Consider the following 20,199-nt stretch of genomic DNA (forward strand, 5'->3'; position numbering starts at 1 on the left):
CAGCAAAGAAAAGAGAATTGGCGAAGAACTCCTGAGCCTCTCTCCTTAAATCTTTTACAATCCTATAGCACCCGAGGCAGTGAAGCAGATCCATCCTGCAGGATAGAGAATGCTAAGTTGCTACCAAACCAGATCTCCTTAGCAAAAGGACAGTTGAAAAGAATGTGATCATTTGATTCTGTTACAAAACCACACCTTCTGCAGCTAATATGACATCTAAGTAATGCTTCCCCCGACGCCACTCCATCAGTACAAATCCTCCATAAAAAGTTGTTGATTTTTGGCATAGGATTACAATGCCAAATTCTCTTCCACACGATAAAGGAGATATCTTCCCATTTATGGTGACGAGATGGAGAAGCTTGAGATACTGTGTGATGGTCTCTCTGGTTTGATAATAAATGGTAGGCTGATTTGAATGAAAAAATTCCATTACGAGATCCTCCCTAGACTTGTCGATCAGCGCAAGGGAAGATGCTCAAATTATTCTTCAAAATGGCTTAAATATTAGAAGGATAAATAGGTTTGCAACACTTCTTCCTTCCATTTTCGATTTTGTAAGTCAATCGAATCAAAGACTCTTGATAGCGAGCATCCTTGGGGTCTTTGATATTGAATCCTAAATGTTGGTGAGGAGGGAACCCAACTATCTGCCCAAATATCAATATTGTTCCCCGTTTCTACTATCCAAATCAGCCCGTTAAGAAGAACATTTCAACCCACCGAAATACTACGCCATCCCCACGAGGGGCAATTTGCGCTTGTATCATCCAAGAAATCAGCCTTCGAGAAATATATTGCCTTCATAAACAAAGGGAATTTGGGTTCTCCCACAGTCTCCACGCTACCTTTGAGAGCAAAGCTCTATTTTGAAGAATATGATCACGAAGACCTAAACCACTTCTTTCCTTAGAGCGACAAGATGTCGGGGTTTCTTTACTTATGCTTTCGTTATTCATTATTCATTTACCAAAAAAATGAAAATGTTAACTTTTTCCTTAGATTTATCATTGTCCCTAAATTTGTGATTCCATTTGGTTGGACGAAAAGTCAAAATAACGGAAAAGGAATTTTTTTTAGCCATGGTAAAGGAGGAATTCCTTAACCAACATTATGTTGAGATGGATAATAGGCTACGGTGAAAGAATTTTGGATTTTCAACAAATAAGGAGAGTAATGATGACTCTAGATTTGTGGGTAAACCCTTCACCTTAGATGAAACCTCATAGCGTCCTTTATTTTTTATTTTTTTTGGTAAATCAAAGCCTCCTTTATTTGACGGACAAAAAAGTGGGAAAGTAGAATTTATGGGCATCACATATAATAGGGTTACATCACAAGAAAGATAAATAAATGAAACGATGGTAAACAATGGAATTTCATAATGTTTTATTCCAATGTTTAATAAAGTTCTAGGCCCCGATGTAATAAAATCATTCTTCTCCATTTTCTCAAAATCCTATTAATTGTGAGACGTTGTAAATGGTTTGTCATGTAGGTAGGTAGAGAGGTTTCCTTAATTAATGGATGATTATTTGTTTAATTTCCCACACCAGGCAGTCAAATACCTGTGTTTTCTGAATTTTTTTGGAAAACTCGAGTATCCCACCTTTTTTATTCCTACCCCACTATTTCTTGTAAAACAAACAGGGCCCAAAACTTAGTAAAGTGAATAAAAGGAAAATTCTAAAAAAAAAAAAGAAAAAATTTAAATCATCTCATTTGTTTTGACAATGAAGCCTGGATATTAAACTCAACTATCCAAACATAGCCTTAGTTTCTTAGGTTGCGTATGGTAACGTGCTGTGGAACGTGCTTCTCCATTCTTTCGTTCTGCGATAACAGAAAAATGGTCATTTTGCATTTGGCATGATGGTTCGTTTTATTGTTCTATAAAAACGTATCGGGCATAAATTTGGTATGTGGAACGCCTTTGACGAAACACCTTAGATGTGTTTTGTTGTTCCATGGAACAACCTCAATGACACAAATCACGATTGAAGGGGGGGGGAAACACATTCAATTTTGTTGAAGCTCGCGAGTACAGACGAAGAGGCCATTGGGAAACTCTTGCAACTCTATCAAGGTACACTGACCTGCAACTCTCTCTCTGGCCATCCATTGGGATACTCCTACAACTCCATCAAGGTACACCCACTTGCAACTCTGAGGACGGACGAAGAGGCCATTGGGATACTCCTGGAACTCCATCAAGGTACACCCACCTACAATTCTCTCTCTCTCTATGCGTAAGCTGATATCGCAAAGAGAGGTCGTCCTCCCTCTCTATACCGATTTTATGATGCCCCTTCCTCAAGGGCAGCTTTTCCCTTTCCATACCGATTTTGGTTCTGAAACCCTACCTAGCTCGATTCATCTCTCTATGGTATCCATTGGAGCCACAAAAACTTATTTTTTTCCATCGCCATAGGTATACAGCTCAATTCATCTTTTCATTGTCTATTTTTCTTCATAGCAAACTAAAGTTGCTCTTTGAAAGGGGAAATCCCAAACCATAAAACCCCAAATACTACCCATCTGATGGTCTATATTTTGGGCTTGATATTTGTTGCAAATAACTTCATTTTGCATGGACATTCAACGACTCCTTTGTCTTCTTAGTGGTTGTTTTTAGACCTCAAGAGGAAACCAATCTTCTGAGGAGGTATAGTTCTTTTCACAATGCATTCTTTGATAATTTTTTGGAGCTAATCTAAAACTCGGATTATGACCTGAAACTTTTCTGGTTGTGAGAATCTACAAGTAGATCCACATGTAATGCCCCATACCTGAAATCGGATACTAATCTTTCATTGGTCATTAGAGAAATATAATCAAAATTCAAGAAAAAAATGGCTAAGTTCTTTCCCATGCCCTTACTCGCACTTTGCTTATTTCCTCTTTTTTCTAGGTAAGTGGGAAAATGAGGTTGAATCTATGTAGTAATATATCAACAAGACCTCTTATTCATATGAGGGTTCTAGTTCATGCAAAGGATGATAGCTAGCTATAAATATTTTACAGTAAACTTTGTCTTATTTTTCATTATAAAATAAGGTGTCTTCCTTTGACCCTAATTATTGCTCAATCACTGTTTCCATTTTTAGTTTCCTTAGTCGTTCATAGATTTTCTTTGATTTGTGAACTTTGATTACCAATAATGTAGGAAATGTCATTATTTTAATTAATGACAAATTTGTAATGAATAGGTTTTACCATAGGATCCGACTCCTCTACTTCCGCCTGTCCGGTACTGTCGTGTGCCCTCACACACAAGCATGGTGGAAAGCACGCAGGGGTAAGGTGGTACATTCTACATTGCTTGTGTGTGGGGCGCACACGGCAGTAGGGACAGACAAAAATTGAGGAGTCACCAACAATTGCTTAGTTCAGTTGGTGAGCCGTGATGCGCTTCATGCCCATGCTCACCAAGAGGTCTCGAGTTCGAGTCTCTTGACTGGTATCTTATCCCCTCCCCGGTTTGACCCCCCCTTCTATCAACTACATATGTAAAGCTCCCAATTACCAAAAAAAAGTAGAGGAGTCGAATTGTTTATGATGGATACCCCATAACTGTTTTAGAATAGATTTGCCAAATGGTGTATTACTTACAAAGAACACTGTTCCAGAATCCAGACCAAGAACAGTACAAACGTTTCTGAGTAAAAACACCCGTTCCCGTACCGACTCTAGTTGTTCCGTGTTTTTGCCTAAAGAATTGAGAAATCGGTGAGGCATAGACGCACGTCACGCACCATAACCCGCATCCTTTAGCTTCTACAGATTGCGCAACTTTCCCTCTCCGTCTCTGTCAGTGTCTCATCCGTCGGCACCGTCTGTCTCTGTGGGTTAATTTCTGTGTGTGTGATTACGTGTGTGGTGTGGGCAGGTCAGGTCATGGCGACGAGCCTGCCATGGCATCCCTTACTGTCTCCTTCGAAGTCTCAATACCTCTCTAGCCAACGACGAGCCATATCGACGCGCCAAGTGGCGAAGGTACAGGCTTTCCAGCGGAGCGACTTCGATGGGTTTGCGAAAAGAGTGGCTTCCGGCGAGGCCTGGAAGGAAGCGTGGAGGAGCGCCAACGATGGATTCGAGCAGCTTCTCTTCGACGCTAAAAAGGCCGCAGAGCGCTTCAACCGCCGCTACTCCGTTTCGAGTCGCCTCAACTCTGTTGTCCAGTCTGCCACCGACAAGGCTCGCGAGCTTGACCGTGATCTTGAAATCGAACGCAGGTGGCGCACTTTCACTCTTGATTTCTCCCGCAACTGGCCCAGGGTATGCTCTCTCTCTCTCTCTCTCCTTCTCCCTCTTCATCATATCGAAAATTTGGTGACAAATTAGATGCTTATTCATTCAAGTGAGTTTGCTTATATCATGGCTAAATTAGTTACATGCATAAGAGTGATTCGTTATCTTCACTAAACCTTTTAGATTGTTTATGTAACATAAAAATGATAGTAAAATATACAAAATTAAAACACTGCTTTAAGCCCCTTCAGTCCTTGAATCCCATTTTTTGGGGTTTGTTGTGTTTGACACCTTGTTCTTATGTCATTGTGACATAGGCCTGCAATGGAGGGGGCATGCTCAAATTCATCTTGGATGGCAAAGTGATTTAGAAAGTATTTTCCTCTTAATCAGTAGATTGATATGCCTTTTCCCACTTTGGGGAATTAGTAGACGATGGGTTACATCCATGGATTGTTGCTTTCTAGGATAAAGTTGGAACTTTAATAGGTGTGATGGGGTATTGATGTAGGGTGGATTGGGATTTCATCCAAATCGTGGTGTTTTTAGGCTGAATGAATGGCAATTATGCCAGGTATTTGACCTAAGAGGTGTTGGTAAAGTTTTAACTTTTAAGGGTCAATTTTGGTTTGACTAGAGAGAATAAGATTATAAATTAGACTTGAACATTTGAGGGAGGATCTGTGTTAGCGATTAGAATCAACCCAATTCACAAGGATGAAGGAAGGGCTGATTGGGGGAAGTTAGGTTTTGATTAGGGTCCATTATGAGTTTTAATGAGATGGAAAACAGAATAAGTACTGTTAAATAATTAGCGATCAGTTAAGTCTATGTAACGGTGAAGACAGTTACATCAGAGGTCAAATTCGTTATGCTCAAGGCCGCAATTCTGTGAGTCACTATGTATTTTTTATGTGATATTCTCAGAGAAGCTAGCAAGCAATATATATTTGATAAATAATAATTTCAGTGTTGCTCTAACCATAGAAGTCTCTGTTGTTTACCTGTTTACTTTGCTTACAAACTTTCGTTATTGATGATAGTTTTTTTTCCTTTTCCTAAATAAATGCTAATTTTAGATGATTTTCTGTTGGATTATGTTATTTTATGAAAGTCAACTAAATTATTGTTGTCATCTACCAAATTCAGCAGCTAAACTCCTTATCTATCAAAAAACTGCCCAAGAAAATGCATTTGGTGTTTGTGGTCTACTTAAAAACTTCCTTATGATTACTATTATTAGTGTAAATTAAAATATTCCATTGAGTTGTGCTTTGTTCTTTTTGTATGGTCTAAAGTTGGAAAATGTAATTTTTTGTCAGAATTATTGTTGTTGTTGGTTATAGATGTAAGCATAGTGAGTTAATATTCTTTACCCCTTTGCTCCTGCAGTATAGGAGGCAGCTGAATGGTTTTTTGGATGCCCCGTTGGGAAGAACTTTTTCTGTGAGTATACTTGTTTATTATTGTTTCTCATATTTTACAAGCATAATTCTGTTGTTTGAATAGATTTTGTTCTATTCATAATGGCCCCTTGTAATTAGTAATAGTAGTCAAAGGTATGGAGCAGTTAAAACATGTTTGTCTTTCTAGACTATAGAGTTGCTGAAGAATCATTGCCTTAAAGTTCAGAAATAAGTAGCAATTTTCAAGTGCCTCTTTAAGGTGATTATGGTGGGGATACCAAAAAAACTTCCAAAATCCCATACTGTAACCTATTTTCCATAACTTCCAATCATGTTGGAAATAAAATAACAATAAGGCAGTTGCAAGTTGTAACTTGCATGTCACTTCCAAGGTTTGAGCAATTGGGGTTTCAACTACGGTTTTGAGGATCGATATCGTTCAGTTGGATAGTCTGATCCGCATTGGTGTCATAGATAGTAGGTTGGCTGGTGTGTTGGCGATGTGAGGCTTTTGCTTGTTAGATTCACCAATCCTCTTTTTGGATCTGACCCATACCAATTCAGATTCGTAATTTCTAGCCAAGGTTTATAGTATCGACATCAGGTATCGTATCGAAAGGGTGATTTTAGGTGATTTTGGATGCCAAAACTTTGCAGTATGGTGCAACAAAAATAAAAGGAGAGGCCAGGCTCATTGGCAATGAGCCTCTCATGTAGTTGAGTACAATGTTTGGAGAAGATATGGAGGAAGTTAAAAAAAAAATATATATATATATATAGTAAAAGCTAATGCACTTATCACTCTAAGCACATAACATTTGCACTAATCATAGATGAGCTAATTAGAGATATTCAAGATTAAATCTCTTGATTTATTTTTTATTGCTTATGATATTGTTCTGCATCCTCGGTTTGGTATCAGAGATACATATCGTACACTACAGATACTCATGGAAATGGTCAAGATACACATGAAAATACACTTTTGGAGCAAAAAACAATATAACTAAGCAATATATAATATGTATCATGCATAAACACTAAAATGGAGAACAATGTATGACGAGACAAGAGACTTTCATCGATTTGAGTACAAATCCTTGCAAATGATCAAGTTTGATGCATCAACTAACTTAGTTTTACCTAAATCTATCGATTTATAGCAAAAAATAGGATTAAAAACCATGATTTAAACACAAAGATCAAGTTTTTCTGAAGCCTACATTGTTATGTGAAATCTCCTTCAATCTCTGATCTCAAAAACAAAATCATAGTTTGATAGTCACATGGGCCTTTTACCTTTAATGGCCATATCGACCGTATCGGTATGTATTGAGCTGTATTAGCCGATACGTACCAATATTCTCACAGAACCCTTTAATGTAAGTATCAAAAGTATCCGTACGTATAGGTCTGTATCATACCGTATTGGCCGTTACAATAAGGTACCAATCAAGATGTAACATTGTCTAAAAAAAAGGTACGTATTAGTATGTATCTTATCAGTACCGATTGATACCGATTACCGATACGATACGGACCGGTACTTTAAACCATGTTTCCAGGAATGATCGAGGCTACTACACGGCTATACCTATCTGATGATCCTTATTTCAACTCTTTAGTCCCGAGATGACCACTAGTAATTTCCCCCGTAAGTATTGATTATTTTTGTTCCTATCAAAAACAAAGATTCAGGATTTGTGGTAAATCGTCAAGGGATGAAACTGCTGCAAACATTTCAGTTATCTAATCCCTAAAATAGTCTGACCAGTCCAACAATCTGGATCATCCATTAGATGTATCAACCCTTGAGCTCCCTTGGACTGCTATTTCCAATTTTATCTCTCCATTAGTGTGGTCTTATAGTAACACATCATTGCAGAAGGTTCTATTGCAGCTCCCTAATCAGCATGGCAGTACTATATTATGACTTTTTTCAAAGATGATTTGTAAAACCACTTAAGAACCATCTTGTTGACTGAAGAAAGAAACAAAAACCTAGGTTTGACGCTTTCCATTGACAATCAAAGGAGAGATGAAACTCCTGTTCAACAGTTGTCTGAAGAAAGAGCAATGTTTTTGAGTCTTTGTGATGCAGATTCATCACCAAATAGGGCTTGTTTCATTGGGAATAAGTCTAAGGTTGGGTTACATTCATGTTGGGCCTTTGATCCCATGGGTTTCTAATGTAATAGGCCACTTTTATGGGCCTAAAATATGGGTAAATAGGTTGCATAGGAGATTAGCTCCCATACTTAGCTTTTTATTTGGTGTTTTAAATTGAACCGGTTCAACCAATGGTTCAATTTAAGTGATTTTATTAGTTTTTCTTTTAGTTGTTTAGTTGGGCTGGAGTAGGACCCTATTTTGAGTCTATTTCAGTTTCTTGGTCAGTTTAAGTTAGCTAATAGGTTAGGGATAGGATTAAGCCTTTCCTTTTTAGTGTCTAAGTCTATTTTTGAGTCTTCTATATAAGTTTGTAAGGGAGGCCAGCATTGAATAAGAATTTGATTAATAAAACTCAGCTTTATGCTTGCTGCCTTTGTTGCTGCTATTGTCTCCTATGAGATCCAGTCTTGTGAGTCATATCAAGACACCCCCCTTGTGAGTCATATCAAGGATTGAAGGACTGGAATCCCCAGTGACTCCTTGCATCTTGTAGATCGGGAGGTCCTCTCTTAGCTCTTCTTCAATCTGCTACTGTTGGAGATCAGTGTTATTCAAGTAAGTAGTTTATTTAATTCTACAATTACCTTCTTCTTCTAATCCTCCAACCCTAGCCTTCACAATCTGCCCAGCATTCCCTTCATTAGACCACATCCAAACCCCCCTCCATCCATCAAACCCTAGCCTCCATTAAACCTGCAACTTCCCCCCATTCGATCCATAGCTTGAAATTCAAGCAACCACCTTCAGATCTGTCCCAAACTTTCAGCAGACATCTCTCCCTCTCCCTCCTACACTCGATCCAACTTTGAACCCAATCTGACCATCTAAACCCTAATTCCCCTCTTCTCCCACAAAACCCAAAACCCCTAAAAACATTCTAAATTCTGATCGAACCATTCCCCCACTGCCAGCTACACTCGACCAGAAACCCAGCCTCAAAACCCCACTCTAAACCCTAGTTTACAGCCTAGAACCTAAACCCAAACCCAAACCCAAACCCAAACCCAAACCCTAACCCTAGATTTGCAGAATTTCTAAACCTATTCAAATCCTATTTTCTTTATACCATAATAGTCCCCTAAACCTGCATACTAAAACCATATACAATCCTTACCCAAATTCCTAAACCTAACCCTAGTTTTACCCTAAACAGCCCCAAATCTGCCTAATTAGCAAACAGTTCCAGAACTTTGATCTTACCTGGCTCTTATTAGGCCTTGCCTATATAGGACTACATTACTTTGTTTGGCCATTGATGTAATTTTAAGAACAGAAGTGATGAGGAATTTCAGCAAGAAGAGAAGAGCCTGTTGTTTTGGATTTGGTTCAGTTTTCTGGGTCAACCTGAACCTACATTTCAATATTGGTTCAAGTTAGACTTAATTTTAATTCTTCAATGGGTTATATGGGTCATGGGCTTAGTTTTTTGGATTTTCTGTTGTAATGGGCCAATTCTATAAGCCCAAATATGAGGAATTTGAGTCCTATACGTGATTGGGTTTTTGTTTCTATTTTGTCAAGTTCTGGAAGAGTTTCTGTTTTTGTAGAAAACTTAGGTTGTAAAGGATTCCTCCTTCCGTGCATGGGGAGTTTCTTGTTTTGCTTATTTCATTGAAGTTATAGATAAAGAGCAGGGGATCACACTACCCCCACGGATTTTAACAAAAGGCTACCACAACTTATCCTTGTTTCTTCTGTGAGAGAAGAGTGCTCTTGTAGTCTTGTGAGATGCAATGGCAACCTTGGTGAGAAGCCAAGTGGACTAATGAGATGCTGATCAAGTTCTAGGTGAGAGGCCTAGTCCATATCCCTTTCTTTCTCTATTTTCTAGTTTCTTCTTTTTCATTCAATCAAGGTCAGCCCTTTTGTTTTCTCTCGTTTCCTACTCAGGTTAGTTCTCTGTTTTTGTTTCGTTTGCTGTTAACTGACTTCTATCAATCTTTTTCTCAGTTTTCCAGCTCAGGAATTAGTGTTGATACTGCCATGGTTTTCTCCCATCGATGTTCTTTGTCGGTTGATCTGCCACCTTAGTTGTGAGGTTGACAGTCATCATGTCTTATTTCCATCTAGAGTGTGCCCTTGACCTAGCCAATGTTGTGTGAGTTGCCAATGCAGGAGACAAGAAGAAACTCCAGATAGGTATTAAGCAGAATCTTCAACCATGGTTGTGTTTATTTCTCCAAGTGCCTTTGCAAGAGGTTTGCTCATGTGTCAATCCCTTGGTTGCAGTGGCTGAGACTTTTTTTTTTTTTTAAAATATGCTTGGTCAATAAGGTGGGTCCTATGTTTTTAATTTTTTTTCTCATCAAAAAATTCTGAACGTTTGGATGTCACAGCTGTTAGGAAGCTGTAGTGGGTGGTACATTCTTTGCTTGATGTGGTTTGGATTCGGCAGCACTTGTGTGCACCCAAATGACCATCATAAGCAATCTATCTAACGCACCTGAATTTGGGAATAAATCTCAACTTTATATGTTTTCAATCACCAACATTTTATCCAATGGTTAAGATTGTCTGAATAGTGGTTTCTGGATGCATTCTTTCCAGTTGGTGGCCAGTTAATTTCAAGGTACTAAAACTCGAAACTCGGTACCAACTCGGTCCCTTGAAAAACCGAGTCGAGTCGAGATCTCGTCGTCGAGTTGGTGCATTTTTTTTTTTCGGACTTGAAGCCTCAACTCGGTGGGTTTTAGACCTAGTTTGGGTCTGAAACTTGGTATTCACCCTATTTTAGGCCATGTAAACACAATGGCACTATCAGATTTTGCAAAAACAAAGTCCAAATAGGAGTTATGTACCGGTCAAACTTAATTTGGTGTGCACGAATGCTATCAAAATTGCTCTAAATGAAAATATTTTCTTGGACATCAAAACAAATGAATATTTTACCGCACTTTAGGTTTTTAGCAATGTTTTACCATATTAAGATTTATGGAATTTTGAGATTTGAGAAAAACCCCAGCATTAGAAAGTTGAAAATTGCACCTACCGTCGAAAATCCAATTTTTGTTCTTGAACTGGGGGGTTGATTTTTTTTCCTTTTGGAATTTGATTTTTTAACTATTTTTATTGGATTCAAATAGGGGGTATTTGCTTATTTACGAATAATATCTTAAGTAAAACATTTACTTAAATGATATTAGGCATAAATAAGTGTCTGTCTTAGTTCCTGGCCTAAATAAGTGTCTGTATACCAAGGTTTGCATAGATGGGTAATGTAGTCCTAGATAGGTAGGAGACCTCCTAGGAGCCAAACAACAGGATCAAATAACAAAAGGGGCTGCTGGTTCGAATGGACAGCACTAAGCTTTAGGTCAATTCCTAGGGTTTGGGTTGGATATTGGGAAAGGGGTTTATACGGTATTAATGGGCAGGTCTAGGGGGTCAATATGGTATAAAAAGGTTAGGATTTGGATGAGTTTTGAAATTCTGTAATTTTGGGCAAAATTGAATTTTAGGGTTTTGGGCTTGGGTTTTAATGGAGCAAGGAGATGAAGGGGTTAGAGTGGGAGTTTGGGGCTGAAACTTGGATCAAGTGTCAACAATGATGTAAGGGATGTATGCTGAAAGTTTGGTTTGAAACTGATGGACAGATTTGGAGTTATGGAGGTTTCCTAGTAGAAGTAGGAGAGAGGGGTAAAGCTGTAATTTCATACAATTGGCTGGGTGGATGGTGCTGAAATTTGAATCGAGTCTCTCTTAGGGTTTGAGGAAGACTTGATCAAATTTTTAGCAGATTCAAATGGTTAGATTTGGCTGGGCAGAATTCTCACGAAAATCACCTTGTATGTGACCTTCTAGAAGGAAGAAGAATAGTTGCAGAATTTCTTACTTGTTACAGGTCTTCAATGGTAGCAACTTTGAAGATGAACAATGGGGTCTCCTGATCTTCACAATGCAAGGAGATAAGTAGCAACCCTCCCGATCTTCACAATGCAAGGAGTCGATAGGAGATCCACCAATCCCTTCCACTTTGAGATCCACAAGGATATACACTCACAAGAGCAGCAACAATGGCAGCAAGCATAAAGCTAATTTTTATTAATCAAATTCGTGTTCAATATATGGCCCCCTTAGAATCTTATATAAAAGACTCAAAATTAGACTTAGACACTAAAAAGGAATGGCCTAACCCAATCCTTAACCTATTAGCTAACTTAAACTGACTAGGAAACTGAAATAGACTCAAAATAGAGTCCTAATGACTTAAAAACAACTTAAACTACTTAAAATAAAGAAGATTCCTTAGTAGCCAATAGGATATAAGAACCTCTTAGCCAATAGGATCACTTCACTTAAATTAGACCAATTGAACCAATTGGATGCAACCAATTTAAACCGGTTCAATTAAAAACACACAATAAAAACTAAGTATTGGGCTAATCCCGTATGCAACCTATGTACCCCTATTTTAGGCCCAGAAAAGTGGCCTATAACATTAAAAACTCATGGGATCAAAGGCCCAACATGTATGTAACCCAACCCTAGACTTATTTCTAATGAAACAAGCCATATTTGGTGATGAATCTGCATCAATAGGTGTCGGTATACCAAGATTTTCCACCAAGATCTCGAGATCTGGCACTCATATAAAGGAGTTTGGGTCGAGATTCTCGAGATCTTGGTCGAGTTGTTGCACTTTTGCAACTTGTATGCCAACTCGTCTCGATTTCTCAAAAACCGAGAAACTCGTCGAGATCTCGCGAGTTCTCGAACTATGACTTAACTTCATGATCACTGGAGTATGTGGTCTCCATGGGTCAAACCTCCAATGTATGTCATGGTGTTGGTTACTCTTTTTTTATTCTTGGGGTGGGGGAGCTAACAAAAAGTGGAAAAAGATACATAGAATTTGCTAATCTACATTAAAGATACAATGTGTGTGTCATTCTCTAACCGACATTTTTGCTCTTTATGCTGTTGCTGGGCTTTGGAACTTCAATACCATTCCTGAACTTCCCGAAAGTGTCATCGTTCCCTACATGTTGGCTGCGTTAAAAATCAGCTTACAGTTCCAGCTGTTCATCACCACAAGTCTGAGAGTAGTGATTTTGAACTTCTCCTCCGATACCTCTACAAAAGGAAACTGGAAGCAGCACGGTTTCTGCTTGAAAGAATGCTTCAGACAGGCAGCTGTCGTGGGGTTGTTGGCTGGACTTCAATGCTCTCTAAACTTGCCAAAGAAGGTTTCATTGATGAAGCTGAAGCATTCTTTGAAGTCATGCCGGAAAGGAACCTTGTCACCTATAATGCAATGCTCTCTGCCTATGTGCATTCTGGTAGGGTAGCTGATGCTTGTCGGTTCTTTGAAGGAATGCCTGAAAGAAATGTAGTGTCTTGGACTTCCATGCTGTGTGGTCTAACACATTGTGGAAGAATTGCTGCTGCAAGAAACTTGTTTGATGTTATGCCTGATAAGAATGTAGTCACGTGGAATTCAATGATCACAGGTTTGATCAGAAATGGTGATCTAGTGGAAGCTCGAAAAATGTTCGATATGATGCCGGTTAGGAATCAGGTTTCTTGGAATGTGATGATCGCAGGTTATGCAGAGAACTGTAGAATGGAAGAAGCGAGAGTTCTATTTAATGTAATGCCAGATCGTAATGTTGTCACTTGGACTACTCTAATTGCTGGCTATTGTAGAGCAGGTGATCTTGACGAGGGATATTACATTTTTCAGAGAATGCCTGACAGGAATGTTGTCTCTTGGACAGCCATGATAGGTGGGTTTGCTTGGAATGGTTTCTATGAGGAGGCATTGTTGCTTTTCCTTGAAATGAGAACTTCCCCAGACATGAAACCAAATGAAGTAACGTTCATTTCACTGGTCTATGCCTGTTTGGGTGTGGGTTTTCCTTGGCTGGGTAAGCAGGTACATGCTCACCTAATTTTAAATGGGTGGGACTGTAACGACTATGATGGACGGCTGTCAAAGAGCTTAATTCACATGTACTCTGGATTTGGAATGATGGATTTTGCAGATTATATTTTCACCAATAACTCAAACAACTGTACTATTCAGTCCTATAATTCTATGATAAATGGTTTCATTCGCATTAGAGACTTGCGGAGAGCTCAATCCTTGTTTGACACCATGCCTAGTCGAGATGAGGTATCATGGACTTCTATGATCACTGGGTATTTTAATGCTGGCAATGTATCAGAGGCATGTTGTCTATTTAGCAGAATGCCCAGGAGAGATGCTGTTACATGGACAGCAATGATATCAGGGCACATCCAGAATGAGCTCTTTGCTGAGGCTATCTTCATATTCTCAGAAATGCGTGTTAATGGGATAACACCTCTAGATTCTACATATTCCTCTTTTCTTGGAGCTGCAGGTGCAATGGCTTATCTTGATCATGGCAAGCAATTACATGGAATAGTGATGAAAACACGATACAAGCTAGATACAACCCTTGAGAATTCTTTGATTTCAATGTATGCAAAATGTGGAGAGATTGATACTGCTCATCATATATTCTCTGACCTGACATCCCGAGATATTGTCACTTGGAATACCATGATTATGGGTTTTTCGCATCATGGTCTAGTTAACAAGGCTCTGAAGCTCTTTGAAGCAATGCGAGATTCAGGGATCTGCCCAAACTCTGTTACATTCTTGGGTATTCTATCAGCATGTAGTCATGCTGGCATGGTTGATCGAGGTTGGGAGATTTTTTATTCAATGAGAAAGGAGCACTCAATTCAGCCAGGAGCGGAACATTATGTATCTATGATTGACCTTTTGGGTCGAGCAGGTAAAGTTGAGGAAGCAGAGGAGCTTGTCTTAAGTCTACCGTTTGAGCCAGGTCTTGAAGTTTGGGGGGCACTGCTTGGTATATGTGGGCTTGGCAAGATGAACCCAGCAGTTGCTAGACGTGCAGCTCAACGGGTCCTTCAGCTTGACCCATTTAATGCCCCAGCCCATATATTGCTTTGCAACATATATGCAGCTATTGGTTTGCAATGTGAAGAGGAAATGCTGAGAAAAGCAATGGGAACAAAGGGGATAAGGAAAGTTCCTGGGTGCAGTTGGTTAATGGTAATGGGAGAAGTTCATATTTTCTTGTCTGGGGACAAATCACACCCAGAGTCCGATGAGATATATACTCTCTTGGCTGGCGATTCTTCCAGTTTAGTTGGAGGGAGAGTATGAAGGGGTGTTAAGGCAACAGTGGTAGCTTTGTCCTTGGTTTATTAAATCCGAGATGAAGGGTGTTTGCTCTTTGCCTGATGATGCTGTTTCTCAAGAGCACCTTCTTCTAAAACGGGTGTTTATCCACGATTTCCAGGGTTATAAATGCATTCCACTAAGAAGATGCATTATCATCAAGCTCAGGTAAATGCTAGAAATCATAGTGATCCTGCTGAGAGTAGCACTAGTGTTGGCTTGAAATTTTAGGTTTCTGGGATTTTCCTCCTGTTATCAAGGCTACCCAGATCCAATGAAAATTAGGGTGGCAATTGGATCAGGCACTATGTGACATGGACAAGCCTTTTTGAAAAAAAAATTTCCCGGCTTTGTCTGACATGTTTTGACACTTCATGTATTGTTTCCCCTTAAAGGGTAGGGGAGAGAGAGAGAAAGAGAGGAAGAAGAAGAATACTATGTATTTGAAAAAGAGGGGAGAGTGAGAGATAGCCGAGACAAGAAAAATACTATGTATGTATATGGACATGTCCACCATATCAGATACCTTGTAACTCTGTTTCATGCCAGTGTGTGTCCATGCCTTCATGGCTCCATGCAATTATTATGTGACAGGTAAAAAAATCCCTTGACCTTGCTATTTACGCCAGGTCTGAGTTGAATTTTCTAGACCTGACTCTACCATATATACCTGTAGCATTAACTCATATAGATATCTAGAGCTCATCCTCCATAGTGGCTTGCATCTCTTATTTCTTCTTCTTCTACATCTACTGTCCAGGTTCTCTTGTTCTGGTGTTGTTACATGGTATCAAAGCAGGAGTAGTCATACGTGCAAATCTCCTATTGTTTTGAGAGTCCCTTCTAGGTTTTTCTGTTCCTGGTTTGCAGCCACCTAACACTGCATCTACTTCTGCTAGTGTTCTTGTTTGATTCAGTGTAAAACAAGGATTTTCTCTTATCTTCCTGTCCTGTGATTGCTGTTCCTATGGTGCTGCTTCATGTCCTGCAATAGGACATTGTTTCTCTAACTTGTGGTTGGTAGTTGATGGTCTGCGATCTGTTTATTTAGTTGCTACTGCTTTCTCACTTGCGATTGGAATGATTAATGGCCCCTATGTGAAGCCTTGATTTCAGGCCTGTTGCTGAAGATTTATTTGATCCATCTCTTTGGTGGTCTGCTGTGATCAGTATAAAGTTGTGGAACCTCTTTTCTTGGTTTATCTACTCAGTTTTCTGTGGTCTTTTCAAGAGTCCTTTTCCAACTAAGATATTTCAAGAATCATACTTCTACTTGTCCGATCGTCTTGAAAATTTACAGGATTGTTCTCCCAATTGATCTGAGCATACTTGAAAATCTTGAGCGTCATCAGCCCTAGAGACACCCTTGCGGCTTTGAAGGGAAGTTCTGACTGCTGTTTTTTTTTTTTTTTTTAATCTTCTTCCCTGCGGTTGCCACTTTCTTTGATTCTACTGTGTTGATTTGGCATGTGTTGAGATTGATATATATATTGTAGTCTTACAACGCCGATTTCTATTAAGATGTATCATCTCATATCTTGCGGTAGTTCCCTCCATTTTGAAGATTATTCCTGCGAGTGGGATTTATTCTTTGGCCTATTGATTTGTCTAATTCGTTTTTACCAGTATTTATCTCTTGATATAATGGTTGACTCGAAGCCTCTCGTGGACAATTTTAGTGTCCAAATTACTTCCATTAAGCTCAATGGAGCTTCTAATTACTTGTTGTGGGCTCAGGCTGTTAAGGTCTACATTAATGCTAAAGTCAAGCTTAAGTATCTTATATCTTCACCTCCACAATCTGATTCAAAAGAGTATGATGAATGGATGCGTGAAAACAACACTCTTTTAGTATGGTTGTGGAATAATATGGAGTCTTCTGTTGCAATGAATGTTATGTTCCACATCACTGCCAAGGGTGTTTGGGATGATTTAAAGGAGAACTTTTCTCAAGGCAAGAATATGTCTCGAATTTATGATCTTTATGATAAGATTTTTAATTTCAAGCAAGGAGTTAAGTCTGTTGGTTAGTATTATAGTGCCCTTAAGGGGATGTGGGAAGAACTTAATATCGAACAATCTCTCACCATTGACCTGGATTTGTCTAAGACTCGGAGGGCTGAGTTTCAGGCTGCAAAATTCTTGTCTGGGTTAAACTCTGATCTACAGCCAGTTAAAAGTCAGTTACTTGCTGGGGAGAAAGTACCATCTATGAATGAAGCATGTTGTCATATATAGCATGCTGTCTCTCCCTCTCATACCAGAGTTGATTCGTCTTCCTCTTTTAAGGAAAGCTTTGCATTTGTTGCTGGTATTGGTGGTAACTTTGTCACGTGGAGGAGTAAAAAGCATACTGCAGTGACGAGGTCCAGTGCTGAGGCTGAAAATCGAGCCACAGCTCATACTGCTGCTGAATTAATGTAGTTGCAATCACTCCATCAGGAGCTTGGGTTTCCAGTCACTAAACATTACTATCATTTTGTGAGGTATGCAGTAATGGGGAAACTTATTTTTGCTCCATTTGTTTCTTCTGAAAATCAGTTGGGCATATGCAATGCATATGCAACAACTTTGTGGGGGAGTGTGAAGATTCTTATGTTTATTCTACCGCAAGGGGTAGTTTGGGTATTCTTTATATTTATTATGTATACTGTTTATCGGGTATACTTGTTATTGTCTTTATTCTCCCTTATTATAAATATATTATATTACTCTTGGTTAGGTCATTTACTCTAACTGAGATCCAGTTTCTCCTTAGTGGCTCGCATATCTTCTTCTATACCTGCTATTCTGGTTCTCTTGTTTTGGTGGTGTTACATAATCAATGCTACTTCCTAATTTTATTTATCTAGAGTATTTAAACTACTATTTTTTCAAGATATTATAATAAACCATGTTCACAAAAGATCTAGAACGATTTGGAATGTAAGAAATTGGGTGTTTTTTTTAATTGTTAGGCAGCCTTTTTGTTATCTTTCAAAACAGGATTTACTATTTGTAACTTCTTGATATAATACAGTTGAGGAATGCGGACTTCTGAAAAGGTGATAAATCTTATAAAATCCATTCATTATGCATTATAACGTACTATTGAATAAAGTCAGTCTTGTGGTGCTGAATGTAAATAGGATTACTGTTCTCTTTTCTGTTTCTCTTTGAGAAGTTTCTAAAATCAAATTGATTGGATGATTACAATATCTCTAGACTTCTTGGTGGCCCTTAACTAAGATCTTTGATATTCCAAATATACATTAGATTATATAGATTGGGTTGATTTGAGCAAAAGGATATCCTTTATAGGATAATAGCTTATTGGTTGGCTAGATGTTTGACCTTCTTGTCGTACACTTGAAATGATATAGATTTGATTGATTTAAGGGAAAAAAAGATACTATTGATTATAGTGTATCCTGTTATCCTATTTGGATGTTGTAAAAGCATTCTTCAGAATAATTCTTACCTGCCACTGTTCCATTTTGTTCTGCTTTGGTAAATTATTCTACAAAAGGCAATTTCTTAGTTGCTAGTATTCAGAATTTCTACCAAATGAGAAGTGTGGAAAACCGTAATGTTTGGTGCTTCCTATTTTATTCTTCGATTATAACTTCTGTTGGCTTAATTTGCATTGTTTTGATTACACTTGTATGTGAAATTTTCCTTCTGTTTACATTATCTAGATCATTGTTTGGTTTCTTGATTTTTTGTTTTTGTCAGCTCACCTTGCATTTTTGTTTCTCTGTAGACGATGTTCTTCCTCTGGTTTGCTTTATCTGGATGGCTATTTCAGTTCCTAATTTTTGCAATATGGGTATTGCCCTTTGCTGCTCCTCTTCTAATTCGAACTGTTGCAAATAACTTAGTGATCCAGGTATTGTACCACTCTGTACCTTGCATTACTTTTAAGTTTGGATGAGATGGCTCATGGGAATAGCTAATATGCAACTAAGTTAAGGTATACTCTAATTATTAATTTTACTCTTCTTGTTGGGATTTTATGCCTTCTCCCAACTTATTCTAAATTCAAAATTTGAGTTGAGATCGACTTTGCAAGTTGGCTATTGAGGCTCTTATACATTTTGGGCATTGTATAATTAGCTTTAGTCATCCAGGAGGGGTGCTATAGATGATTGATATGTATCTAACAATTTATGGTAATATAGATAAACCATGATTGTTAACTGTTTGATTCCACACATCTCTTGGATGATTCTTGAAAGTTATGAGTGAAGTTTACAGAAAAGGGTAATTAGTTCGGTCTTACTGCTACTTGAAAGCTTTGTACTTTGTTGAATTCTCTCAACTTCTTTGATTGTGGCTTCGCAAACTGCGAAATTGCTTATATCTTTTATTTTGGATACTTAAATTCTTATATTGTTTTTCCTTTTGCAAAGTGTTTCCATGTCTGGTGAACCTTTAGCTGATGCATTGCCCATTTCAAATGTTCATACTTGCATAACAGATCTTGTGAAATATATACCTTTGTACAGTGATGAAGGCACTGGGCAACATAGCAGAACAGATTTAAAATTTGTTGACCTTCATTGGCCCCAAACTAGCCTCCAATCAGCACCTGCATCCGGGCTTCAATTGACCTAGATTAAGGTGCCCAACAGTTGGATTTTATCCACCTCATTTAGTATGGGATAGTTGCCACGAGAGGATGGTAAAGAAAAGCTTTTAAAGCTTTGAACATGACTAGTTGGGTTTTTTTTTATTTTTTTATTTTTATGAATTTACCATCTTTTAGTTCAAACTATTCGGAAGATTAAAGGTGCTAAGCGAGTAACACCACTACCACTTTGCTTGTGAGCAGAGTTTTCGACATCAAACATGGCCAAATACCTAAATTTTCATATTTCCAACAATTTTCATTGATTGGATAATGAGATGGTCCCCAGGCTTTAAGGGTGTCCCGCATGCAGAACTAGAGATTAAGTCCATATTAATCACGTTATCACCTTTTCACCTACTTGTTGACAATTGTTCTTACTAAAAAGTGAACAAATTGCTACATCAGTAATGTGCTTGTCATATCTCCTCCCAATTACTTGAGCAGGGATCTTGTCCAGCATGCAAACGGCAGTTCATGGGCTACAAGAACCAAGTAATTCGTTGCGTGAGCTGTGGAAACACTGTATGGCAGCCGAAAGATGACTTTTCCTCCAGAGGTGGTGGTAGAGACACTAAGTCATC

At 38.5% G+C, this 20,199-nt stretch overlaps 1 protein-coding gene across 1 annotated transcript; it reads left to right on the plus strand.

The window, feature by feature from the left end:
* The first annotated feature begins 3,798 nt into the window (after window positions 1–3,798).
* LOC122664733 (pentatricopeptide repeat-containing protein At1g32415, mitochondrial) lies at window positions 3,799–15,222 on the plus strand. Its single transcript, XM_043860697.1, has 3 exons — window positions 3,799–4,278; window positions 5,644–5,697; window positions 12,796–15,222. The coding sequence occupies exons 1-3, from the start codon at window positions 3,898–3,900 to the stop codon at window positions 14,989–14,991; spliced, it is 2,631 nt and encodes an 876-aa protein (XP_043716632.1). The 5' UTR covers window positions 3,799–3,897; the 3' UTR covers window positions 14,992–15,222.
* The last annotated feature ends 4,977 nt before the right edge of the window (window positions 15,223–20,199 follow it).

This window comes from Telopea speciosissima, chromosome 6 (assembly GCF_018873765.1).
Source record: "Telopea speciosissima isolate NSW1024214 ecotype Mountain lineage chromosome 6, Tspe_v1, whole genome shotgun sequence".
NCBI lineage: Eukaryota > Viridiplantae > Streptophyta > Magnoliopsida > Proteales > Proteaceae > Telopea > Telopea speciosissima.